Source organism: Struthio camelus, chromosome 8 (assembly GCF_040807025.1).
Source record: "Struthio camelus isolate bStrCam1 chromosome 8, bStrCam1.hap1, whole genome shotgun sequence".
In the NCBI taxonomy this organism is placed as follows: Eukaryota; Metazoa; Chordata; class Aves; order Struthioniformes; family Struthionidae; genus Struthio; species Struthio camelus.
This window is the reverse complement of record NC_090949.1, coordinates 3485785-3513215: the sequence shown is the minus strand read 5'-3', so window position 1 is coordinate 3513215 and position 27431 is coordinate 3485785. Positions and strand designations below refer to the sequence as shown.

Here is a 27431-nt window from a genome sequence, read left to right as displayed (position 1 = left end):
GCCGGGAAAGCTGCTACTCTTCTCAACCCACTTTCCTTTCAGTGGATGCAGGACAACCGGGAACAGATTTCTTTCCGGGTCTCAAGTGATGACTGTTGTAGCATCCCTCTTTGGGCTGTTCTTCTTCATGTTGCCCTCAAATACATCTCAGAGGTAGGTTTTACTGTTATTTCACATCATTATGTACTCAGTGATCTCATGTAGGAGTTGGTTTTGGCACGGTGTTGGATTAAAAACCTTGCCCGTAAAATCTGTTTGTCCCTCCTGTTCAGTTCTCACATTTAGGACTTCACAGTAGCAATATTTGGTTTGATTCTTTTATTGAACTACAGGCAGAGTAGTGACTACAATTTAAGGTCGTCAATGTTTCAGCACATACACCTACAATTCATGCTCTACGTTTTCACTCCTCAGCAGAAGGAGAAAGAATTTATATATATATATATACACACACACACATATATAAAATTATATGTAATATATATAAAAATATATATATATATGATCACATGATTTCAGGAAGGCCATGCTTTTAAGGAGCATAGGCATTATTTTGGTTATGCAAACTACTGGATTTGCAATCTGATTTAGGCTTTACGGATTTGTTTCTCGGGGATATCATCCATAACTAAGGATATATGATGTTTTCTTAGAAGAGTATTCTCCCGTCAAGAAATATCCTTGAATTGAAACATCCCTAGAATTTTCTCCTGTTCTCTGAGAACTAACTTTAGGCACCGCTGGCTGACAATTAGCCTGATCTTTCTGGAATACAACTGTCCTAAGGGTGGTGCATTATTTAACATTTTAGTCTTTGAACCAATTGCTTTACTCACAAAAACATATGACTCATTCTGAAAAGTATAAATGAAAAGTGCCTGCGTGAAGTCCCATCCCTCCAGACACATCTTGCATGATGTACTAAAATTAGGTTGTTAGATGCACAGGGTGAGGGCTTTTTCTTGTTTGTTCTGAAAAGCACCTAGCATATTTAGAGTATTACGAAAATAGATGGCCGCTTAGGGTGGCTGGCGGAGGGGAGCCTGCAGAAGAATATGCTAGCAGAGGAGTAAGTGCCACGGAGGAGATTTTCTTTGGAAGAGCAGAAGCTTAGAAGGACGACACGCTACTACCCTTATGTATCCTCTCGTAAATCCCAGTTCCAAATGCACCTTGCTCCTCACTTCAGAGGCCCCCGAATCCATTTTAAATTCGGGGGAAAAAAAGGAGAAACCTCCCCCACAGTCTACACCAGCAAGGGAATCTCTGAGCACCCTTCACCCAAATTCATATATTCTTCAAGGCCGCCAGAGTTAGTGGAGACAGAAATATTTGTATCAATACCTGTGCTTTTAGTGTCGTTTTCTTCTTGCAGGGATTTGCGCCATGGCGGTTAAGGCTACATGTTGGGATGGCTTTAGGATAAACACTGGGCAATATAAATATTATTAATAGCAATAATAACAACAAATAAGATGGGATTCTGAACTTGTTGTTTCCTAAGCACCAAACCCAAATGTAAGTAGAAGTACTCATCTATGCCGTAAAAAAATGGTATGAAGTGTTTACAGCCGATGAACGACATCAGCCCAAATCATAGTTCTAAAGAGTAAACTAAGAAAATAGGATTCTGCAACTCCAGACTCCAAACACCAACCCTAACCCCAACGGAAACCAAGGGACAGACATGTAGACAGCCAAAAATAAGCAAATTTCATCCCCAGAATCTACATCTCCAAATTCTCATCTACATACTCCAAATTTCATAATCTTGACTCAAACTGTAATGCTGAGTTTAAGTACCAGATTTACCCATTCAGTTAAAGACTACTTGACTCTGTATTGCCCCTACTTTTATCAGCTCTACTTACCCTGTCCAACCCACTGGTAAATACAGTTCCCGGAGTTTTGGTTTCCTAAACCCTAGTGTAACCCTAAGCCTACATGAACCGAAAAACAAAGTGTTACTTGTACACTGAACTGACATATAAGACCCTCACCCTTTTGATGCTAAATTGTCCTCTTTATGTCATTGGACCGTACAAAGTCCACAGATTTCTGGCCTTCAGGTTTCCAACTCCTAACCGTTAAGTGGGATTTGTAAAAGCGGGGTAGGGAGGGAAACCCAAAGCCCCAAACATTAAATATTAACTCTTTTAACTCCCCAAACATTAAATATGAACTCAATCCAATTCTTAGGCTTCTGTGAGGAATATCATAAGGACCTGAGGTCTTCAAAAATCAAAATAGTTCCTAACATGAGTACAATCTTATCCCAAACTCTACTTTTAAATACAAATAGGAAACTAAGCTAAAAAGTGAAATGAAACGCTGGCACTGACACTAGATCCCTTCTGAAAATACGCCGGTTCCATAGATAAAGCGACTCTTAGAAATTTTTCATGCTCAAGCCCTGACCCACTGTAACTCATTTATTCTTTTGGGACTCATCCGAACGATGAAAGAGAATACGAGACGCTAGCTCTCTCTGGCAACAGCCTACTTCAGTACCTGCTCGTGAGGGTCTGGCTTCTGAAGCCTTTCCGAAACCTTCCTCCAGCTCCCACAGCATCCAGAGCGACCTCTGCTCTTTGATTTCTTTGATTCCCCCAACTCTAACCCGATCTTAATCGTACTTGGTTTCTGAATCCCTGCAGTAAAGGGGAACATCGAAGATCATTAGCGTCATGACTTATCATCTCTGAAGGCCCTAGATAATGCGCATATTGATGTCTTCAGCTGCCACATCCTTGAAACCTAAACCCATCTTCATTACAGCCAGAGATAATCTCTTTATAAAAGTAAAATACATGGCTTCAGTGTTTGCCTGCCCATGCTTACTAGTCCTTGAAGCTGTGGCTTCGCCCACATCCTTAGGCTAACCTCAGTTGTAAGAATGAGGCCAATCTTTGCAGTAAGTGACACAGGAAGTAACTGAAACATGCAAATATCTGAAAACATACACTGAAACCAAAACAGAAATTGAACATTACTGAAATATACTGAACCTTGTTACTGAGCATATACTGCATCTAGCCATAAATTAAGGGCTTAGGAGCACAAACTCCCCAACTCCAGATTTTGCTCTCAATATCAGTTTCGACAGCGCAGTAGAAGATAAGGCCTTCATTGGCCCCCAGCCCTCCTTTTAACCTAGTCCTTGAGATTCAAAAACTGAAGCCCTGACTCCCAGCCCAATTATATGTTCTGTTTTACCTGGATCAGTTCCTACTGTAAATGGGAATAAGCGGGCCCTATCAGACACCTCCCTAAAATTGAAGGCCACAAAGTAGAATCACTGGGGATCCTTACAATGTAACCTTAATTGAAACCACAACCTTCGCTTGAAGTCCAGAATGGGTGTGAATCATGACAACAGAAGAAAACACATGCCTAGTCCCAGTTTCTGCCAGCCTTCTTCTTTAACTCTTAGGGCTTCTAAAATCCGAGGGCTGAGCATTTATCATTCCAAAGCTTGACCCCAGCCTCAGCATTAAGTCTCCTTATATCTGAGGAAGGCTATGGAGACTAATCTGTACAATAAAGCAAAACATATGCCTGAATTCCCGCTGACGCTCTCCCTCTTTCCAATTCTAGGCACTCTCCGAAACCCGGAGAAGCAGTCGAGCCTTGAACGTTTCGTTCTCCAAACCCTCATCTGTAATTATAGCAATGCCTACAGTGAAAAAGGATTGTTTAAGGGGAGGTGAAGAACTTTACTGAGAACCATTCATGCTCCCAGTTATCTGTGGCCTTGAGAAACAGGCAATGAAGTTTCAGATTTCTAAAGGCTAATACTTATTTCAGTTCTAACCTCAGATTTAATTACAGGCAAACAGACACCAATCTCTAGGGAAATTTCCCGACATACCGAGAAGCTATTTGCGTTCTAAACAACCACACCATGTTATTTTCTTCGTTTTGCCCTATCTTTCCCCGAGCAGATCAGGTTGGGAATCCCGCCTTTGCTCCCGATTAACCCTTTTTCAAGTGGGGCTTGGATCAGCGCTGCACAGTCTGCGCACTACCACGGCCTCGCTGAACAATCTACATTTTTGCAATAAGATTGTCGCAAAAGATCTGTCACGTCTAAATGGTAAAGGGGCGGCTGCGTTCTCAGTGCCCCGTTTCGAGCTGCTGCGATCACGCGGCATCTGTGTGCAACCCTTGCAAGAGTTTCATTCGAGAAGGGAACTTTATATCCCAGAGGCAGTGTTCACTTTGAAAGCACTTAAAAGAGGAGAGACCTGTGTCAAAGGTCGTTGCTTCAGAGGTCACTGAAACTGAAGGAAAACAAAGACTTTTCCAGTTTTTACATCTTTACCTTTGACGAGGAGAAAGGGATGTATCCAGCTGGGACAATCCAGTGCCAAATATCCAGTCAACTCGTGTTCACTGCAGGTGTCTTCCATGTAACAGCGAGGGAAGAAAAAAAAATACGAGACAAAAAACCAACTCCCTCCCCAAAAAATAGGGAAAAAAAAAAGAAAAAGAAAAAGGCAACCCAGGAAAGTGTAACTAACTGTAGAGGTACAAATCTGGTTAGATAAAATTCCTGTGCAGCAGAAGTCACGAAACGACTTTAACTTGAAATATACTGAGCATCAGAAATTAAGTGACTGGCACTCTTTTAGAAATGCACACCTTGAATGGACTTGGTGGGGGAGAATCATTCTTTTATATTAGTTTCACACATAAGTGAAGATATTCTCTACTACCTTAGCCCTTCTGGTGTACATGCATCAACGGCGTATTTTGTCTTGCGATGCCTTACCTTTTCTCTACACTTCAAAAGAAGAAGTTCTAAAGTTCATGAAGAAGATATTTTATCTTCTTTACCCTCCTCTACCCAGTGCACACCGGGTGCCTTGAGTCTATATTTGAGATTTCAAATCTTCTTCCTTCAGCCACTGCTTTCCAAACAGATCCTCAAATCACTCCTGAGAAAGGGGGTTTCTCTATGTTAGGGAAGCATCTGTTAATACCTAAGTATTATTTCCCCCCAAAAGCATTAAGCTCTCCTCCAGCTTGTGCTACGCTTCGAGCTGTTTCCCGTAGTGTTCACTGCATCTCAGGTTGCTAAATCACCCCTAAGCCTGTTACTCTATTTTATCAATCACGTTCCACCACAATTTTTCTTTGTGGGATAAATTCTAATTTCATGGCTTGCAGCTCAACCTCTCTGATTAAAGCAAACAGAAACCAGATTTGCTAATGAGGTTATGATCCAGCCGTATGAAGTGTTCCCACCGCAACGCTGCCTTACTCGAGCCCGTGTTGTTTCTTGCACCCTGTGGTATATTTTTTTGGCTTGGAGAAATTCCCAGTCCTTGCAATTTATTCATATATTTCATGTGGAACTCTGTCTCATTCCGCAAAAACTTCACGAGTAGTGTCCTTGGCATCATTTTTAATAGGCTGCACAGAATTACAAGAGTGATTCAAAATTGAAGAGTGTGGAAAAAAACATTTTTCTTCTCAAACTGAATTCAGTGACCGGCAGAAGCTACGTACTGAGAATTTCAGATGAGTAATGTAGAATTTTTAAAAACTATCAGTGATCAAAACCAGGTGTTTACAATAGAGAAGAGAAAAAGGCAACTTACCCAAGCCTCTGGCAGCTTTAACTATAGCTTTCTCTTCTAAAACATCAATATACAGTATTCAGTACTGCCAAGGGAGCTGTTTATATAGGAAATTATTGTTTGTCCTCGAATACCTTCCTGTTGAATAGACATCAGAACTGTTACCGTTCATTTCTGACTGTGAAGTCAAACAGCAGCAGAAAAAAAAAATCCAAACAAGAAAACAAATCTTCTCAAAGAGGTACAAACTAACAACCACTTGTTGCTTCTCTTGTGCACAATTGTGCTGATCCAGCTATCCCTTCCCCTTGAATATACACCTTTAAACAGACCATTTTTATTTGACTGGGGATAGAGGTGAAAGCTTGGGGAAAGATAAGAAATGATCATTTCTAGTAGGGTACGTGTGATGTCCAAGAAGGATGATTCTTCACGGTACAAGAAGGTTGCTTCATACCAAGCCTGCAAAGAAAATAAAGACTCAGTACTGTCTCACGCTTTTTCACTGACATTTTGCCAAAGCAAGGGCGTTACTTTTCGGTCATTTAAACAGCGGTGCCTCTTTCTGGGAATCCGGATTCACTGCTCTGCAGGTGGCAATGAAAGATCTGCAGCCTGAAGGAAGCTGCTGCGCCCTTCACTCGCCAGTTAACCAGCAGCCAGCGCTAAGTCAGCTTTCTGAGTGAGGATTCCTTGTTTAACCGTTAAACAGAATTTCTCCACCAAGATTTACTCTTACGTTATACCCAGACACACATCACTTCTTACTCGCCTAGATTTACATGTCTCCTACCCCGTGCACTTTGTCTTTCTCCTGTCCATTTTCCTTATTCTTATCGTTGGCATCTCTCATATTAATCACGTCGGATGTGAAAATCTTTTCTTCCTCCACTTTAACCTCCTGGTTTCTTCCAGCTACTATTCGGTGGGGGGATTGGTCTATAAGAGCACAATATAGCATACAGTTCGTTCTGTGACACGTTGTTCTTAGGCAGTAGTCACTTTTTAACCAGCCTACCTGAGAGCAGATGGATCCAAATTTATAACCATTTCGCTAGACCCACGTTAGGGGGGGAAAGAATTCGTGCAAGCGTGGAGAGACTCGGAAGTTGACTGTTCCTCACGGAGTCAGGTCCCGCTCTGCCAGGCGTTCTCCTAAAGACTTCTCCCGTCTGCTGCTTCCTACAGCAGGAGTCACCGAGCTGCTACTACTGATTTCACAAATCACAGAAAGCAACGGTATGCGCGTTTCTCTGTGCTAAAAGCCAGACACCTTTTTCCTCTCAAACCACTTGCTTTCTTTATCAAGCTTAGCGTCAACTCCACTAAAAAGTGAATCGATGCAATCACTACAAGGAAGAAAGGTAATACACAAATGTAAACAAAATACACAAATACCCCTTTCAGTGTGTTGCCCCGAATAAATTCCATGAAATCTCCGTGCCTCCGGTTTCCTGCTCTGCGGAGGACAGTGCTGGCAGGGCACAGGGAGCTTTGAACAGCAAACCGACATTATATAAGTGCTTCCATTTAACTCTGGCCTGGGTAACTCTAAAAACTTTTGCAAAGGTGGCAGCGGTTCCTGCACTAATGGAAAACCACTCTTTTTGACTGAGGTCAATCAACTGGAGCCCGTTTGTAACACAGGAGCGATTCAAAGCGACCACAAAGCAGAAAGCTTGAATGAAACGGCCTGTATTGTGATAGCATGTAAATTACAAAGATATTTTAGCATAAAAATACCAAAGCTATACAAATCACAGTGGTCCAAGCGAGGAAAACACTCAAGCCTGTGTCTAAAGCCATTCCTCTTCAGAGGTGCCTATGCTTTTTCCTTAAGAGACTTAAGCTCATGCTTAAGTGCTTTCCCTAATTGGGACCAATGTGTTTTGTACCATAGTTACTATTTTGGGAAAACAGAATTACTTTAGGATTTAAGGACTGTCATGAGACAGACGCACCGAAGCTCCCTGCCCTCCCAGTCACTGTCTGAATAAGGATCCACGTCAGGACCATTAAAAGTTTCACAGCAGTCCCCTGGTAGCCACCTTCAGCTCCGAGAGGGCCACAAGCAATGTTTCAGCATTCTGAATCCAAAACAGATAAACACAGAGACTTTTAAAATGATTTAAGTCTCTTCCATTCATTTTTGACGCTTTACATATAACAGATTTTATAAATTTGCGACTGGACCAAACTCCTTGGTTTTTAGCCAATACCTTGGCAAAACTTCCATTCAGTTCAGCAGGGAGTTACACACGTTCAGCGTAGAACTGGTGACTTATTTTGACTGCATGAGTTAAATCTCAAAAGTTTTTGGAGAAGAAATGCTATCAGTAGCAGATATAAACTGCATAATTTTAGGCTACTGTCTCCTAAGCTTCATTTGACAGGAAAGAAAATATACTCAGCGTTTGCCAATAATGATATATTTTTTTGCTATGCAATAATATCTAATGCCTTCCAGATGCACTTAGCATTCGGGACAACTTGTTCATTCCACTCAGAAATTAAAATGTGTTTTGACTAGTAAGCAAGCCTCTATTTAGTTTTCTCTGTAATCATTTCTCTTAACGGGAGTATTTTCCAGATGTTGTGTCAGTCTAGTCATCTGGGACCTCTTCCAACTCGTGTGGAAAGTTTGCTGTCATAAGTTGTCACTGGCGGTTTTGTCTAACAAGCAATTTAATTAATTAACCCCAGCACAGTTATAAAGCAATATATAAGGCGTCGGAAGCAGCACTGACAGCAGACATATCCTTTGTTAGGTAAGTGCAGTACCTATCTCTGCTCAGACCGTTTTGATCAAAGTGCTCTTCTTCAAAAGGATGGACTACAACCGGAAAAACAGACAAGTCTTCCTTTTGAAAGAAGACTTACTTTTATCCGGCATTTCCATTGGACGTGCTTAAACAGTTAGATGCTAATATTTAGATGACAGACTGCAGTTTATAGATTATGTTGCTTAACTAATGTTCTGACAGTAGGTTTTTAATTCTCGGAGTTATATTTATCAATAATACAGCCTTAGAAACTGTTGTGCTGAAGTCATGTTAAACGAATAACATATATTGACTGTAGATTTCACCTAACAGAATCCTGGAAAAAAAATACTTCCATTACTTGGCAATAATGAATTTTCCTAGTCTCGTTACAAAATTCGATAGCTAACCAACTAATAAGAACGAGAGGATTCATGGAGTAATTTAAGTTAGCAGCTTCTCTTTGAATAGTTTCAAGATGAAGTTTAGGCTGTTGCCAGGCTGTTTTTAAGATATGCATTGCATTATTTTTTGAAAACTGTGAACTGATTGATTGGGTTGCAGGTAGTGATATGAAACCATTTCTTTTCAGGGAGGATGTCGTACCTGGAAGCAGTGATCCTAAGGAATGCCCTTTGCCTATCCCTGCTGATCCTTTCGGTGCCCCTGGTTCGAGAAGTGTCTGCTGAAGGTACTGTAACATACAAAGCTTGCCAAGGATTCCTGACAAATAGCGAGAATGCTTCAAATGCGCCTGCACAAAAAGACTAAATTCCAGAAATTTTTATTTCCCCCGGACAGGTATTAAGATTCAGTTTTGCAATCATGAAGGACCTTCTTAAATACATTGTGGTCCTCTTTTTGGTGGAAGAATATATAAATATCACGCAAAATGCGTATGAGCCTGCTTCTCCTTTTTCGGCAGACGTATTCTACCGATGCTTTTGCCCTCAGGCTGACGTATTTAGCCCAAGTAATTGCCAATAGGTGTTAAAGAAGTATCCGAAATTACAATGCTCATCTAATTTGGTTAGAAATACTTTAATACAATGGATTCTTATGTACCCTCCAAACTCTGTAATTGGCTTGTAGCAGCTTTATGACGGCGTGGAAGGAGCTGCAGCACAGCAAGTCCTCTGCTGTCACCGCTCCCCAGTAACTCAGACGTTACGAGAGGATAACGTTGTATAGTGCCTGCTGGTAGAATATAATTTACTATTACTTGATAGTGGGAAACAAAATTCGGGCACGTGAGCAACTCCTCGCAGCACGGCAGCGGCGGGGCGCCGCGGTGGGAGGCTGCGCTCGGGGCGCTGGATGGAGCCTTTCCGCTGTTTTCAGCGGAAATCAGACTCTTACCAACAGCGGAGTCGCTACGACCGTTTAAGCGTTTTCCCTAGAAGTAACTTCCTAACTTACAGGTCAAGCTTAAAGCCAACAAATGAATGGAAAAAAAAAAAAAAGTATATTTTCTGGATTTATCTGTATTTTCTTCCCGTAAGGCAAGAAGGGTGCAACACACTGAGCACGCACCCAGAGAGGAAGACAGGTAGCTTCCCTTTCCAGCTCTCCGATTAAGAGCCCGTTAACGCAAGTCCGCTAACTTCAGGGTAACATTTATTCAATATTTGTAAAGAACGGGTGAAAAAGAAACAGACTGCAAGTAACTGCCGGAAGCCAGAGCAGACGTTGGCGGGCGAAATCGTTTGCTGTCCCCAGGTCTCCCTTCCCGCACACGCTGTGTGCCCTCACCCGTTGCTGTCTCTTCGGTGTGGTGTTACATGTCATTTCTCGTCGTTTCCTGGTGTTGTTGTTGCTCAGTGTTTCAGCTGACACCTTAGCTCTTTTTTAGCTTGCTGGTTGTTCAGCCTCTGTGTTTGTATTCAGGGATGCTTCACGGGGCGCCCCGGCGCGCTCCACCTCCGGGAGGAGAAGCGGCGGGCGCGCGGGCAGGGGACCACGCGCGCCACGGCGAGCGTGCGCTCTGGGCCTAGAGGGCAACACGCGGCAGCCCGAAAGGTGGCTGCGGGCCGCGGGACAGCAGACCTTCTGGCACCTTGGCGACCCTCACCCGGGATTTTGCAGCACTGGAGGGGTCTCGCCGTAAAACCGTCGTCAGACGAGCGTTTACGCTGCTCCGCCGCTAAGCGACGTCCTCACGGACGAGCGTTGCAGGGCGAGATCCCAGCTCTTCCCATCACCTCAGAGCTGATACCAACCGCACATTGGTTTTTTTCCTTCCCCCCCTCGGACCCGAGGTTAAAGGGCTGACAGGGTCTGAAAGCTGCCTATAAAAACGGCTCCCGGGTAAAGAGCATTTCTTAGGACAGCGCTCACCGGTTTGCAGCCTGAACTGTTTTCACTGGGGCAGCATGAAGAAGACTACCAACAATAAAAACCAGGTAGACCTAACGAGCTTGAGGGGGTACGCTGGTGCGGCTACACTTCTGGAAGCACTTTTAGGACAAATGAGGACCGAGCATAAGTCTGCAAAACAAGACGGCACCTGGCTGATAAACTGCCCAAGCTAACTCCGATCAGTTTGGATCAACTTGCCCTTCAGACTGTAGGCAGAGCTTGTGAGCAAGGCCAGCTAGAGGGTATTTTTCTCTACAGTCAGAGACACGTTCTCTTTTTTCTGGAATTTACCAAAACAAAAGGCAGAAATTCATAGTGCCTCATACATAGCGTTAAATATATATAGTTCTGCAAAACGTTGTGACAATGTTAAGGTTTCTGCTGAGGCCACGATTTTGTTTATATTATCAGCATGAGTGCAGAAGTACGATGAGGACTATGAGTTTCACTGGATGCCTAGGCACCATAAAGAGATGGTGGGCTACGAAATATATATGCTACAAAGTCGTACTAAACAGACTAATTTAATACAATACCCTTTGTTTAGTGCTTATACTCATGATCAAATGAAAAAAAAAAAATTTGGCACGTTTCTGTGAAGCATCCGAGTCCTTGCACAGCGCGTGTACACACGCACGTGCATCCGCACTTCACAGCCCAAGCAAGGCAATGCCACTCTCCTTTTTTAGCCATCGGTTCACTTACCAATGGAAGGAGAGAAAAAAGAGTGAGAAATTTATTCGCATTTATTTTAGATGCAACGCCCTGCTGCAACCTCCAGGTCTCCCCAAGCTATGGCATTTTTTCCCCATAATATTCCGAACCGAACCGCACGCCTCAAAACCTGGAGGATCAGCTGAGTGCTGCCTCCGCGCTGTCAAGCTCAGGCCCCTCTCTGCTTTTGTCCGGGATGCTCGCTGCGACCTTCAGGCCACCGCTCTAGGTCTGCGCCATCAGCGCTGCCCCCACAAGCCGAACGCTTGGCCGACTTCTGCTCCTAAAGAAGTCCGTGATAAATGACCTTGGACTTCCGTGGGAGCAGAAGACCATTTTCCTTTTTATTTGCCAACACCAGAAAAATATCTTTCACAAGCCGTATCAGGTCTTGATTGTGAAATTCAGCGCCTCCGTACGCGCCACCTTGGCCTGGCGACGTTTACACCGGTGTTGTGTGATTTTAGATTTATCGAGCTGTGCAGGGAGATGTGGGGAAGGGTTTTCTAGAGAGAATGACTGCCAGTGTGACTATAGCTGCCAACACTTCAAGGAGTGCTGCCCCGACTTCAAGGAGGTCTGCGCGCTGGGTAAGTCCTCAAGCACAGCCAGCTCCTGCCTCCAAGACCTCTCTGCCCGCTTGCTTAAACTCCCCTTTGCACCAGCGCCTCTCTTCCCAACGCTTGCGTTTCTTTTGTTTTGCTGCGTCCTTGTCCTCCTCTCACATACATGTTGTTCTCCCCCTCAAGAAGTCAGCGATAACCTCTCACGGAGAGAAAATGTTGCATCCGCAGGTTATCGCCATGAAAAGGGCTTTGCTTTTCAGAAGGGCAGAGCAGGGCAAGAGGGGGAGAACAGTCTACCTGCTTCCTAGTTGCTCCTCCTTGGTGCATTTGTACTTTTGTCTGTTTGTCTCTTGTACCAAAAATCTGTTAAAAGCAAATTCAGGTAAGAATCCAAGCGTCAGGGTCTTTGCCAGAGAGAAATTCTGGGACAGCCCAAGTTCAAGTTTTGAAGAGCTGTGGAGGTGGTAGGGTCTGACCCAGCGTCAGGAGGAGGCAAACACAGTCTTTCCATTGGCAGAAACCAGCTCTGAATCAGATCCACGTCCGTTCTGCAACCCAAGTCACGTATCGATATGATAGGGCAAACTGCCAATAGATTGCTATTTCAATGTGGTCCAGTGATTGGGGGCAGGAGGGGACTGAAAAATTTTATTGCTAAAATTCAGGCAGAGAGCTAAAATTCATGCAACGGGGTTTGATGGAGAAGCTGGTAGGACAAGTATTATTATTGTCTATGCTTTATTTATAGGCAATTTAAAATGGCATAGCCTAAACAAATATGGATATTTCAAACTGTTTTACTAGAGAATTTATCAAACGCATCTTATTAGGAATTACCAGTGTCAAAAATATTAGTGACTCGGATAACTACCGTTTGTTACACTGCACTGTAGTTCTAATAAACTTAAAGGCCTAGGATAAGACTCCTTAGATCCAGCAATACGAGCACAGTATTGTTTAAAACATAGATGCAGCAATGCAATACCTTAAATGCTAATAATTTCACCCTTCTCTGCCATACACGCTAGAAACACCGTCGCTTTGGTCTTCTCAGTCGTGATCTGGATTTGCAGCACGACTTTGACATTTTTTCATTGTTCCTAAGGGAAAGCACATTCTGGGGCATTTCAATTATGTAGCCAATTTTTTTGGTTGTTACTCTGGTGCCAATCTATGTAACATCTCTAAGAAAATCTTAAGTCACTGAATTAAGCCAAGCACAGTAGGCACGATACTTGAAGCGTGTAAGCAGGCTGGTTAAGGACTGTTTTCCGGTCAGTGCGTGACTGATGCTGGCATTACAGGCATTTCAGAAGTCATTTATGAATGCAAATGGCCTCGACACCGTAAAATAAAAATGTGCAGGTCCAGGTCTATGCACCTGGACCCACTCTGCATTTACACTGCTCAGACGGTGTTCAGAACCCACCTACGCGGTAATCCTAATTTTACTAGATAATTATTTAATTATTTAAATGTAAAGTGTGGTTTTAAGCTCTGAATGCCACCAAAGTAATGACTTTAATATAAGATTCGTGCAAAGAAAAGATACAGGACAAGAATAAGTGATCAAAAAATTCTGGAAATACCAGGTGATAGTTGATTCTCAGCCCAGTTCCACGAGATGCTAAGCAACCTCCAGAAATATCAACTTCAGCTTAACATGTCTTCAGCTTAACATACCTATAATAAATACCTATTCAAGGTACTACTGAATGTCAGTAAAAACTAGCTTGTAATGGAATGTAAACATTTAGAGTCAAATTTTGTCCTTGAAATACAGCAAGCATGTTTTGCTGTAGCTGGTTGTGCACATGCTTTCCAACAATTTGGTCATATAATTATATAAATACATATAATAGTACACAAAATACAAAACAGAAGCATTATAGCCATTGAAGGTATTAGAAATTAGCCACTAATGCCATATTAAAAGCATGTAGTTATAAGTTACATGGTACTTCTCTAATATTAATAATTCCAGAACTGTACTAAATAGGGATAAAATGTCAAGACTAGTCACTTTAACTTTATAGAGCCATTCCCACGTTCCAGTTGCAGTGTTTGCACAGGCACTAAGGGGTATACTAAATCACGATCTATTTAGGCAAATTCTTTTTTATAAATGCTTTGGTAGACATGACACTGGTGATGCAAAGTGGCCCCTAGATGAAGGTCTTCTCCGAAACCTGGCCCAGAATTACTTTCTTGCTGAATTTAAATTTTGTTCTTGAGAGAGCAGTTATCTGATTAGGGAAACAGAAATCTTCTATGATGGGACCTACCTAAAGTGAACTCCGAGGTTACATTTTTATCTCACCATAAATTGTGAATGGTCTCAATATACCACAATGCTCCAAGCACAGCTCTGGTTACGTGGTCTGATCCAAAACCCACTGGAACCAACTACAGAAACAGACGCTGGATCAGACTGAAAAAAAAAAAAGGGGGGGCCGGTTTTATGAAGCTGTTCTTTAAATCAGCTTAAGCTAATGACTTCACTATAGAAAGGTCCCAGTGTTAAACGTGAACCAGACAAAAACACTAACTCGCTGTTCTGCCTTATGTAGCACTCTCCTGTAAAGGACGTTGCTTTGAAACCTTTGAAAGAGGAAGACCGTGCGACTGCGATGCAGACTGTGAAAGATATGGCAAATGCTGTCCAGACTATGCAGGTCATTGCAAAGAGGGTAAGAAATACTCCTTTATCCCTATATTTTTCCTAGACATGTTTAAATATAAATACTTTGCACTGTCAAAATATTAACTGTGCAGACTCAGTTCTTGATATCACTCACGTTAGTTCCAAAATCAACCTTGCCGTAAAATTCAACCAATCTATTCCAGGGCACTAAGGGCACATAGATTTGGTGGAGCTGTGAAGCCTTCACTTAGCTTTAATGGCACAAGCAACTAAGCTCTTGTCTAGCGAACCCCACAGGATATGTTTAACTATCACATCCTCAACCTTTCTGATACTTACGGACCTAAATTCATCTCTGTGCACAAAACTTGGCAAACATGGCTAGCGTTTGCAGAGCAGACTATCTCCAAGGCAGCCAGTTTTCTATGTGCCATTTAACGAACAACGTGAGTGTTGCCAACTCTTACGTTGCTCCCATCGACCAACCGCTCCCAGTCCCCAAGGGCTGGTACAGCTGCTTGCTTTTACTACCCCGATGCACAGTAATTTATACTGGAACAGACTCCGTAGTTGGCATTTTCCACTAGATGCATAGAAGATGATATAGGTCTTTCAACTATCTTGAGGTGAATTTGCTGCCTTTGAGGTTGCTGAACATCTCCCTCCCTCTTTGTGCTGGAGTTACCAGGATATTTTATTGCCATAATGTCACTTGATTTGAATGATGCTATCTGTCCTTCTCATCTCGTTGATAAGCCCTTTTTGATTAGAGGGCTTCCTAGGGACTTGCAGTTCTTGGGGGAAGGCACAGACCTGTCCTAGGGAGGCACCTCGCTTTTCCATAAGCCCTGCGGACAGGCAGAAACACAAGCACGCGAGTCCCCACGCAGGCCCAGCCCAGCACATGCCACCAGGAGCAGCACAACGCGCAGTAACTTTCTACAGGGGCAGCAGGGACAAAAATTAGCATATAGCCCACCAGGAAAAGTCCGCAGCCATGATGCGAGTGGGTTATTTGCTGCTCCTCCAGCTGAGGAATCCAAGCATGTAGCTGTAACTCGGAGCTTAGACCAAACAGTGGGGAGAGGGTCTCCAGGTCTAAGGAAAAGGTCCATTTTTTCGGGAGCAAGGTTCGTGTGAAATGCCTGCACGGTCTCAAGAGCAAAGACTGCAATACAGCTTTCCCAGCGGGCAGCTTTATCGGTTGCAGCCACGTGCCACCCTCTGCTTTTGTCCTATAAACCTGCGATTTCTGCATTGCCTTTTGCACTGCGCCAGGCAGCAGGGGAAACGGGCTCCTCTCAGCCTCCTTTCCAGCCAGGAGAGCAGGGCGGTCAGTGAACTCCTTCCTCTACCGAGCGCTCTGCCACAAAGCTGCTATACAATACCATCGCTTTCAGAGAGTCACCTCAGCTCGGTTCTTTCCCCGAAGGCTCGCGCGCAGCCGCTATCACGCGCGGGTTGCGCGGCGAGGCTCTTCCCTTGCAGACCCAGTTCTGGTACCTGCACCCGGGGGACGGGCAGGAGGGGTTCACCCCAACCGACCCCCCAGGCAGCACGTCGACTTTCACAGTCATCTTGTGAGGCCCCTCACCATGGCCACGTGGTGGCCAGGGCCGCTCGGCGCATAGCTCCCTGCTCTGGATTATCTGTTATCGGGGAGCACCTCGGGCCGGGTGCCTGGAGGTCAGGCATTACGTGACGTAGGAGAACAGAAGAAATAAAAAGAATTTGTTCTCCTGGAAATCTTAGATAGCTATGTCATTTATCCAGTTTTATATTGGACAAAATTCCCCCAAAACAGTAGCAGTGGCATTCCAAGGCCACGGAGCCTCGCAACTGCTCCTTCTCCTGGCATTTTAGTTACTTGGTTTTGGTACTAATTTTCTCCAAACAAAACAAAACAAGAAAACACAATACCGCTGTATCCAGTATTCTGCCATGTGTGAATAACTGTGAGAAGCCAGTTAAACTCTTTGGAATAACGCAATAACATGCAGGCAAGAGGCGAACTTTTGTTTTGTTGTTTCTGTATCTTTTGAACGCTTTGCTCTGTAGCATGGAACTAAGGTTGCTTTCAGTTTCTTAACACTGACTAAGGTTTAAGAAGAGATAGAGACTTGCTTCTCTGCCTTTTTTTTTTTTTTTTAAGATCTATTCTATGGCCATCTCTTATTCTGTTTACTGCTTAAGATTATACTTTTTTTTAATAAAAGAGGAGGGGGAAAAAAAAAGCCAGGTTTAAAACTCATTCTTCCTCAGATTGATGTCTTATAAAAACCTTTCATTTCATTTTACAATCACCTATAAGGTTTTTCAGTGAATATTTCATTTTAGTATATTTTCACATCAAGTGACAGTATGCGTCTCAACTGTTTGAAGTTCTAACCACATGATCCTACTGTCTAGCTAGTATCTGACAAGATCTACAAGATCTACATGTACAAGATCTACATCGCAGCAGCGCTCCCTTTTTGTGCATATTAGCACACATTCTGACATTTGCAATCCTTTGTGGGATACAGGCTGGGATTTAAAAGGATGAGAAGTGGAATTAAATACATCAAATCCTGTAACAACTTTGCTGTAACTGGAGAAAGAAATTTTAAAGTAAATCATTCTCCAGCGTAGGAATCAGGCCCACAAAATCGAAAGAGTAAGTTTATAGCCTATATCTAGGGATACCTTTTCTCTTTCTGTTCCTCCAAAAGCCCCCAAATCCCCAAATACACAAGCAAACAAATTAAGGACTGATTAAACACTCCCCCCTCTGCCTCGACTTCTCTGCAAGTTGATTCAGCTCCAAGGGCTTTCATTCACCAATTACAATTTCTCTCCCTTTCTCACCGGAAGCTTCAGGATACGCTCCACCACCTGGAATGAACCTTACTCGCCGAGTACTAGCTTGCTACAAAAGTAAATCCTTTGACTTCATGGTCATTACCTATGAAACAAAAGTACCATTTGTTTTGTGCCAAAGTGATTGCACACAGCCATGGGATTTACCAGTTCATCTGGTTGCATCAGAAAGATCCTGCAAGTCCTCTGAGATCTACCATGTTGTTTCATGACTAATGAATGGATCCTTGTATGAGGCTACAGTTGTGGGAGGAGAGTGAGATAAATAACAGGGTCTCACTTCCATAGGTACAATTTGACCTAGGGCTGAACTGAAAATTTTCTGGCTCTTACTGGATGCAGATGAAACCCTATGAAAACTCCAGAAATGGATAGCTGAACACAAACCTTCAGTTTCTCCTAAAACTCAATCTGCTAGAAGTTAGCTTAATATTTACAGTTTGCATGGCTTCTTTGATCCATACCTACGCAGTGGCTTCCGTTTCTTTCAAGGGAAGTATTTTTTTTAAAAGTGTCCCTGAAATTATCATGTTTGTGCAAAATGATCGGATATGTGAAAAACTACAATATGACTAAATCTGCAGGTGATTATCAAAGTAAACGCTTGGCTAACATGGTAGCTCTCAGAGATCCCTTACAAAAAAGGCTTGCAAGTTAGCCCCAAATCATCCACAGTTAAGAAATAAATTGTAGGCAAAAAAAAAAAAATTAGGCAAATTTTCAGAACATAAGACTCTTCTCAGAATTAATCCTTTTCCCACCTCAAAACTCCGCATTAGGAAATTCTTGAGAAAAATATTTCTCCAATCTTTGATTAACACTTAGGGATCCAAAGGATACATTTAAGCGTATGTTCTCTTTTTTTTTCCAAAAATATTTTGAAGAATCTTAGGGATTGGAGGAAAATTAAATTTATATGGGAAAGGGTCATTGAAGTTCTATATCACATGATTATTAAATAGTTGACACTGCACAGAGTCAACTGCATCTATAGAGAAAAGCACTCCAGCGAAGAGATTATTTTATTTCTTTCAGCAGAGGCAACAGAGCCACCACCCAAGACTTCTCCTTCAGGAAACAAATCAACATCTAAGCGATCATCCAAAAATGAGGAAGAGCCAAAGAACGTAACACAACCCCCTGAAGTTATGGAAGGTAGGAGAGAACACGAATGAAACAGGATGGGTGTTACCTGAATGAATATTAAAGAGCATTTTTTCTGTTCTGGATGTAGAAAGCCAATGTGAGACACTACCAGACAGTTTCCAATCTTGGAACCACTCAGTTTATAAACTAATTACCTCATCCAAGCCTCTACTGGCTTTGGAGAGTTCACTTAAAGATGTTAGAAGTGTGGTGATGTCTCCTGGATCTCCATTGGATTTTCATGCCTATCTTTGAAAAATATGTTACGCATTTCATTTTTGGAAAAAGTTCATGGCTGGAACATGAAGGCTGTGCTATTTCGGGACAGTGATGAACTAACAGAACCAAAACAGGAAGATCTCCTAGTAGGCTTCTCTAGTTTTAATCAAGTCAGGCTTCATGTAGCTTCAGAAAACACCCATAATTTATTTCTTTCTGAATGGAAAACATGTTGCTTTCCTATGGTCTTTGATATTCAAGAATATTCTGTTCCAGCGTTTTGAATGATAGCTTGGGAGATCGGTTTGAACTTGAAACCCAAAATAGTAACAAATAAGTTAGACTAGAAGTCCATTTTGGCCAATGTTTTAACCCTTAAAAATAACTTCCAGAACTTGAAGTACTTGCCTTTCCGCTGTGGCAATTTCCTATTACGAGATCAGTATAGCAGGACAAATGAAGGAAAATTAAGGAAATGCAAATAACTGTTAACCGATCCCACTTGAACTTATGATATTTCAGACACCTCGAGTAGGAAAAAAAAACCCTTTTCTGTTACGCACTGCTCTGCACGCAACGTATCTACAATAAATTTACAAGGACGTGATTTCTCACACTGCGGTATTCCAAGTTCTCCCGGTCAGCTAGCCTGGAGAGATGTTGCACCAGCGCCACTAACGTTTCTCAGGGCACGACTGTTAGCAGTAGCTCAGCTGTTTTAAGATTTTAGAAGCTTTGTTCAAAAGCTGAACAGCACTGCCCCAAATCACACGATGCTGACCTGGCTTTTTTTCCAGGTTTTCAAGAAACAAATGTCAGTTCATTTGTAACAGGCGACACGAACAGAGCAGGAATCATAGGAAAACAACTACGTGAAAAGAGAACCAAACTGCAAAACGTCGTGGCGATAACACTTAGCAAGAGATTGAAATACAGAAGTGTTTACTCTTAGTTTATGCTTAATAGACCAGCAGGAATAGTTTGACTCAAGTCAGTGTAACCATAAATGTAATAAACAGGCTTAAAGCATAAACCATAGAAAGGAAAAATGCTCAGGACACAAAAACATAGTGGGAGCTGAAGTCAAGTACTTGTACTCAGGAAGTTCGTTTTTCACCTCTCTCTCTTCCTCTCTTCCTCTCTCCCCAAGAGACAACCCCTGCAGCCAACAAGGCAGCAACGAGCACGACTGATACGCCAACCACCCCCAAAAATGAAAAGACTACTCCTGCGGCCACTGAGGCTGAAACAACCACAACAGACCCTCCCACCACCCCTGAAAAAGAAGAGACAACTGCAGCCACGACCACAACCGAGCCTCCCACCACCCCTGTAAAAGAAGCTACAACCCCTGCAGCCACTGAGGCAGCCACGACGAAGGCAGACTCTCCCACAGCCCCCAAAAATGAAGAGACTACCCCTGTAGCAACAGAGACAGATGCTCCAACCACCCCTGAAAATGAAGGGACTACTCTCATGGCCACCGAGGAAGCAACAACTGAGGGAGAACCTCCAACTACACTTGAAAACGAAGAAACTACTGGGGCAACAGAGGAAGTAACAACAGAGGAAGACTCTCCTACTGCCCCTGAAAACGAAGAGACAACCCCTGTAGTCACTGAGGCAGCAATGACAGAGGCATATGCTCCCACCACCCCTAAAAATGAAGGGACTACTCCTGTGGCAACCGAGGCTGCCACGACAACAGCTGAGCCTCCCACCACCCCTGAAAAGGAAGGGACAACCCCTGCAGCCACGACCACGACCGAGCCTCCCACCACCCCTGAAAAGGAAGAGACAACTGCTGCGGTCACTGAGGCAGCCACAACGAAGGCAGATGTTCCCACCACCCCTGAAAAAGAAGAGACAACTCCTGTGGCCACCGAGGCTGCAACAACAGTAGACTCTCCCACCACCCCTGAAAAGGAAGGGACAACCCCTGCAGCCACGACCACGACCGAGCCTCCCACCACCCCTGAAAAGGAAGGGACAACCCCTGCAGCCACGACCACGACCGAGCCTCCCACCACCCCTGAAAAGGAAGGGACAACCCCTGCAGCCACGACCACGACCGAGCCTCCCACCACCCCTGAAAAGGAAGGGACAACCCCTGCAGTCACTGAGGCAGCCACAACGAAGGCAGATGTTCCCACCACCCCTGAAAAAGAAGAGACAACTCCTGTGGCCACCGAGGCTGCAACAACAGTAGACTCTCCCACCACCCCTGAAAAGGAAGGGACAACCCCTGCAGCCACGACCACGACCGAGCCTCCCACCACCCCTGAAAAGGAAGGGACAACCCCTGCAGCCACGACCACGACCGAGCCTCCCACCACCCCTGAAAAGGAAGGGACAACCCCTGCAGCCACGACCACGACCGAGCCTCCCACCACCCCTGAAAAGGAAGGGACAACCCCTGCAGCCACGACCACGACTGAGCCTCCCACCACCCCTGAAAAGGAAGGGACAACCCCTGCAGCCACGACCACGACCGAGCCTCCCACCACCCCTGAAAAGGAAGGGACAACCCCTGCAGCCACGACCACGACCGAGCCTCCCACCACCCCTGAAAAGGAAGGGACAACCCCTGCAGCCACGACCACGACCGAGCCTCCCACCACCCCTGAAAAGGAAGGGACAACCCCTGCAGCCACGACCACGACCGAGCCTCCCACCACCCCTGAAAAGGAAGGGACAACCCCTGCAGCCACGACCACGACCGAGCCTCCCACCACCCCTGAAAAGGAAGGGACAACCCCTGCAGCCACGACCACGACCGAGCCTCCCACCACCCCTGAAAAGGAAGGGACAACCCCTGCAGCCACGACCACGACCGAGCCTCCCACCACCCCTGAAAAGGAAGGGACAACCCCTGCAGCCACGACCACGACCGAGCCTCCCACCACCCCTGAAAAGGAAGGGACAACCCCTGCAGTCACTGAGGCAGCCACAACGAAGGCAGATGTTCCCACCACCCCAGAAAAGGAAGGGACAACCCCTGCAGCCACAACCACGACTGAGCCTCCCACCACCCCTGAAAAAGAAGAGACAACTCCTGTGGCCACCGAGGCTGCAACAACAGTAGACTCTCCCACCACCCCTGAAAAGGAAGGGACAACCCCTGCAGCCACGACCACGACCGAGCCTCCCACCACCCCTGAAAAGGAAGAGACAACCCCTGCAGCTACGACCAGGCCTCTCACCACCCCTAAAAAAGAAAGGACTACTCCTGCAGCCACAACCAAGCCTCCTACCACCCCTATAAATGAAGGGACAACCCCTGCAGCCACTGAGGCAGCCACAACGAAGGCAGATGCTCCCACCACCCCTAAAAATGAAAGGATAACCCCTGTGGCCACCGAGGCAGCTACAAAAACTACAACTCTTGCACCAAAAGTAGCAACCACCACATCTGAAGACGACAGGACTACAGCAGGACAAAAGAAAACGTCAACAACAGCTAGAGCTACTGTATCTGAAGAGGCCCTAATTTTTGATAAGGCAGACAGAACCACCACCGCAGATGAAAGCATAATGACCACCACAACTACAGCAGGTAAAGACAGCACCACAACAGCCAAACAGACAATAACAACAGTTAAGCTAGACACAACTGCTACAGACAAAGAGATTGTAACAGGAACAGATGAAAAAGACAGAACAACAGCTAAAACAATTAGGACTCCGGTAACCAAAGAGGCCACAAGTAAAAAGGAAACAACAACAGCTAAGAAAGACAAAGCGACAGACTCTATGGTGATGACAGCTAAACCGGATGAATCTCCTGAAGGTAAAGTTGAAACTCCAGATACAACTCCTGCAGCCACAGGAGCGGTAACAGCAGCGGCTAAAATAGAAGCAACTACGGTGGACAAAAAGATTGTAACAACAGCTAAGGGAAAAGAAACAGCCCCAGCTAGACAAGATAAAACCCCCAGGCCAAAAGAGACTTTAACATCAACAGCTAAAAAAGAAATACATCTGGTGGACGCAGTGACTGTAACAAAAACAGTGGCTACAAAGCATACAACTCCCATGCCTAAACCCATAGCATTGACCACAACTGCCCAAACAGGTTCAACTCCCCAAGGCACGTGGATTGTGACAACAGCCAAAAGAGCTGCAGCCAAAGGAACCACAGCCGTCACTCCGCTTGAAGAGACAACCATTGCCAGTAAAGAAACAACAACTCTTACCAAAGGTACAACCCCAGGCAAGAAGGAAGAAGCTGCTGGTACCAGCAGGGAGACAGCGACAGCTAACAAAAAAGAGCCAACCACCGAAAAAACTACCACCACAACTGAAAAAAACCCAGAAGATGCAGGAGATATGAGGGTCACAGCGAAAGAAACGTTGATCATTTCTAAAGGGACAGCCCAGCCAGCTGTAATTTCCCGGGAGATTACGGATGCAAGAGATGAGCCTCTGACGTCTCGCCCTGAAACTCAGCCAGCCAAAGAAGAGCCTCAAAGAAACATTAAGCCCTTAATCCAAACTGGGGACTTCCCAGCTTTGACCGGAGAAACGCAAGGTAATCGCTTCCCGTTAGGGACAAAAGCACCAGTAACTCCACCAGAGAGCCCAGCGAGAGGAGGTTCAGCAGGCCAAGGACAGGCGAGGCCTTTCCACCCCACGCCGGAAGAGAGCAGCACTCCTGCCCCGGTGGTTGAGCACGACCGCGGTGCTGGGGCTCCCGGCGTCGTGACTGTTGGTGTGTTACATTTCTAACTGCGTTGTTGTCGAGTTGTTTCCATTACACGTGCCCTCTCTATTTCTTTCTATACGATACAGCCCCCACGTTCTCCGCTGTTTTTTCAAGCGTGTGCTGACAGATCTTTTGCGAAGAAGGTAGTCTTAAGTTTTAGAAAAAAACCCAAACAAGTATTTTTGAACATAACATTCACCCTTGCTTCATGTTTAACTGGAAGTAAGCGTAAATACGCTTTCAAGAAATAAGGGCCGGGGGGTGGGGGAGGAGACCCACCAGGAAAGCTTGGAGAAACATCACTAAAGCGTGAGGAAATCAAATCTGAAAAATAGCACACAACGCATTGACAGGCTTACCTTTTCCTGAAGCACAGGCACTGAGGCAACGCTCAGTAAACGACGACACCTGAACCTAGCTATGCAGACACCTGCATTTGTAGTCCGAGGGCACTGAGCTTCTCAAGAATTTACCTCAAATGAGTAATTAAACTATTTGTACGACAAGGATCAGACACAGGCCTGAATCAGGCCCCCAAACTAGGATTATTTTCCCAGCCAAGGAGCCATGTTTAAGTGAACATGGCCAGGTGGGGGGGTGGGTGGGGGGGAATGGTATGTTTTTTGTTTGAAAAACAAAACAGAACAAACACAAACCCAAGCTATTTTGCAGCGCATATCCAAGAGGAGAAGAACCTGTGCAACGGGAAGCCGGCGGACGGCATGGTCGCTCTGCAAAACGGCACCTTGGCTGTTTTCCGAGGTAAGCGGCCTCCCGGCCACCTGGGCCCCTTCCCCCTGGCGGTGCCCAGCCCTCACCCGGCCGAGGGCGCCTGGTGGCCCCGGGGCCCCGCGCGCGGCTGACCGCGCTCCTCTCCGTCCCCACCCGGCCGTCTCCCGTCTCCCCAGGTCACTACTACTGGCTGCTGAACGGCCGGAGCCCGCCGACGGCCGAGCCGCGCAGGATCGTCGACGGCTGGGGCATCCCGTCCCCCATCGACACCGTCTTCTCCAGGTGCAACTGCGACGGCAAAACCTTCTTCATCAAGGTGGGGAGCGCCTGCTGGCCGCTGCCGGGCTTTGCGGGTGTTAGCAGGGCTCACCGGTGCTTCCCCTTCACCCAACCGCAGGCTAAATTTGTTCCTAATTAGAAACACTGTGTCTGTCATTTCCCAATTAATCTCACAGTCCTGGACTTCTCCTGCAGCTTTTCCTGCCTGCTAAAATCTGTAGATTTAGGCAGCAAACGGCTTTGGTTAGTAGCAGCTCTCAAAGTTCATCTCTCCCTAAGATGGTATTCGCCTACTCAAAGACAGCGGTAAAGATTACGGACGACACAAATACCGGGTATTTAGGAAGAAGAAGTCGTAATAATTTTCAGTTCTTACGTACGTGAACGGTTGCAGTCAGCTTTACGCTGCAGTTACCAAAACGCGAGCGTCACGATTATTTGTCGCGTCTGTGTCGAAGCTCAGCCGCCAGCAAGGAGTTTCGTCTGAAGCTCAGCTTGTGCTTGAATCACCAGGGTTCCCTCTACTGGCGGTTCACCAACGGCGTCATGGATAAAGGCTACCCCAAACCTCTCGCCCGAGGATTCGCCGGCCTCGGCGGCAAAATAGTAGCAGCCCTCCCCGTGGCGAGATACAACAACAGACCGGAGTCGGTGTATTTTATCAAAAAAGGTAGGTCGCCCATTTCAAAAGTTCACGTAGCGATCAACAGGCGCTTGAACTACACCGGAGAGGGAGAAAAACTGACAACGGAGCATGCTAAGTGACCAAAAGAGGCACTAAAAATTGCAATGAGTACTTAGCTTTACCTGCTTTTCAGAATAGACAGGACTGCAAGGGACAGGCTCCAGCAGGTGAGCAGACAAACGTCAGAGTAAATAAATCTCACCCTCCCTTTGACAGACAGGAGGGCTGGCAGTAGAAAGCTTACTGATAAAGGCAGTTCCCCTGGAATTGTGCTTACTACATTAACTTCAAATGAGACTGCAGAAATTATTGTACTTCTAAAAGCGCTTGCTGGAGCAAGGCTTTTAGACTTCAACATGTAGGAATGGATACAGAAAGCTGCCACAGCATTTAGACATCTGTCTAGACATCTGAGCATTAAAATGATGCTCGTCTTCTTGCCTGTGACGTGGCTCCTGATGACGTTTTCATTTCTGATTTTTTTTTTTTTTTAAGGTGGCAAAATACAACAATACGTGTACAAACAAGAACCAGCCAAGAAGTGCAAAAATAGAGCCCAAGTTACCATAAAATACCCAGCTTTTGTCCCAAGACTTGTAATAAGGAGACGCTTTCAACGTGCATTAAGATTGCAGACTTTTCAGACTGTCAGAATCAATCCATATCCATCCGGTAAGTTACGTTTATTAAGTTTCTTTTATACAACTGTTTGAATCTTAGTGGTCTCTGAAACACAACAGTCTGTTCCATTCTTTAATATAGTACTTCAAAATTTTTCAGTCTTATAGTTCTCTCTTGCTATAAATCATACAAGCAAATGATAGCTTACAGCAGACACGCTCTGACACCTCCTAATCTAGTTTTCTTTTCCTTGCAGAAGTTTTACGTAAGGAAGTTAAAATCACTGCCTACTGGAGAGGACTCCCGAAAATAATTCATTCAACCATATCAGTACCAAACTACAATAAACCAGATGGCTATGATTATTATGCCTTCTCCAGCAGTAAGTTGAAGCTAATGCAAGCTACTATAGCTCAAAAGACTAAAGGTTTGGGGAAGAAAGCAGCTCATATATCTCTGAGCTTTTTCAAGTGAGCAGCTACCACTTGTAATTCCACAACACTAATCTCAAACAAGAACTATAAAGGAGCAACGAGAACTAATATGTTGCCTGTAATCGAGAGATGTTTCTATTACAAATCAGTCATTAAAGGATGGCTAGTAGCACTGAGGTACAGCGACTCAAACTAGCCAGTTGTGGAATGCATTGTCATAACCATTAAGGCTTACAGAAAAAAGGCTTTATGGGGGGGGGGGGGTGTATTGAGGGGGGGGGAAGACGACAACGACGACACTTAGATGTAGAATTATATTAATGATAGATCATTGGACCATTACACTCATAGCTTTGCCAGGGGCTTCAATGCAACTATGTTTCTGGCAAAAAATTAGGAGGAACATGAACCTTTTAACTTCAGAGGGAAAAATAATGTCTGGATACAGACTGAGCAGATCCTTTCCCTTTCCCATTATCATGTACAGGCATTCCTCAGAATTTTCATTATTCAAAAAAAAAGAAAAAAAAACCCAACTAGCCATATCATACTGAAGTATGTCTTTTCCAGTATGATATAATTCCTAACCTTAAAAAAGATAGGCTAATTCACACTTGGGGACCACAGAAGTCCCACTCTTACAGTCAATTCAGAATTGTTTTATTTCTAGCTTGTTTGAATTTTAACTTCTACAAGCTACTACTGTGTTCTAACAGTATAAGGGTATTCTTTCCTACTCCCTGTTCTTGAAGGTCTCTGTTCTTGGGCAACATTTAATTATTAACAGTACTGAAAATCTTTGCTAAACACAAGGTAGTACATCTCAAAAATCAAATGCTAGACTAAAATTGATATTTAGAGCCTCTCAACTCCAAATATGAGGAATGATAATCCACTAGTCATGCCAAAATGAAATTAAAGGGAAGGCTTTAATTTCAAGATACAGAAGCCTTTTCATGTACTAAATGTAGTTTCTGGAATTTAATTCCCACATTTCTTCATTTCAGATCAGTACTACAGTTTGGATGTGGGCAGCAAAATAGCAAGGTCTGTTACTTATCTCACTGGAAAGACGGTATCCAAGGACTGGTACAACTGTCCGAAGTGATGCACACCACAGGT

General features: G+C 44.6%; 1 protein-coding gene across 1 annotated transcript; it reads left to right on the top strand.

The window, feature by feature from the left end:
• The first annotated feature begins 8938 nt into the window (after positions 1-8938).
• On the top strand, positions 8939-27417 carry PRG4 (proteoglycan 4). The gene is made up of 10 exons (XM_068952505.1): positions 8939-9038; positions 14556-14675; positions 18524-18643; positions 20004-23564; positions 24231-24320; positions 24467-24606; positions 25083-25239; positions 25750-25926; positions 26132-26257; positions 27317-27417. Exons 1-10 carry the CDS (start codon positions 8945-8947, stop codon positions 27415-27417), a joined length of 4686 nt encoding a protein of 1561 aa, XP_068808606.1. The 5' UTR covers positions 8939-8944.
• Positions 27418-27431: the final 14 nt, after the last annotated feature.

Excerpts from the sequence above, each read along its gene's own strand:
- PRG4 (XM_068952505.1), top strand. The coding sequence starts at position 8,945 with ATGTCGTACCTGGAAGCAGTGATCCTAAGGAATGCCCTTTGCCTATCC. Across the intron at positions 25,240-25,749 it reads GGTGTATTTTATCAAAAAAG|GTGGCAAAATACAACAATAC; the intron begins GTAGGTCGCCCA and ends TTTTTTTTTAAG. Across the intron at positions 26,258-27,316 it reads TTATTATGCCTTCTCCAGCA|ATCAGTACTACAGTTTGGAT; the intron begins GTAAGTTGAAGC and ends TCTTCATTTCAG.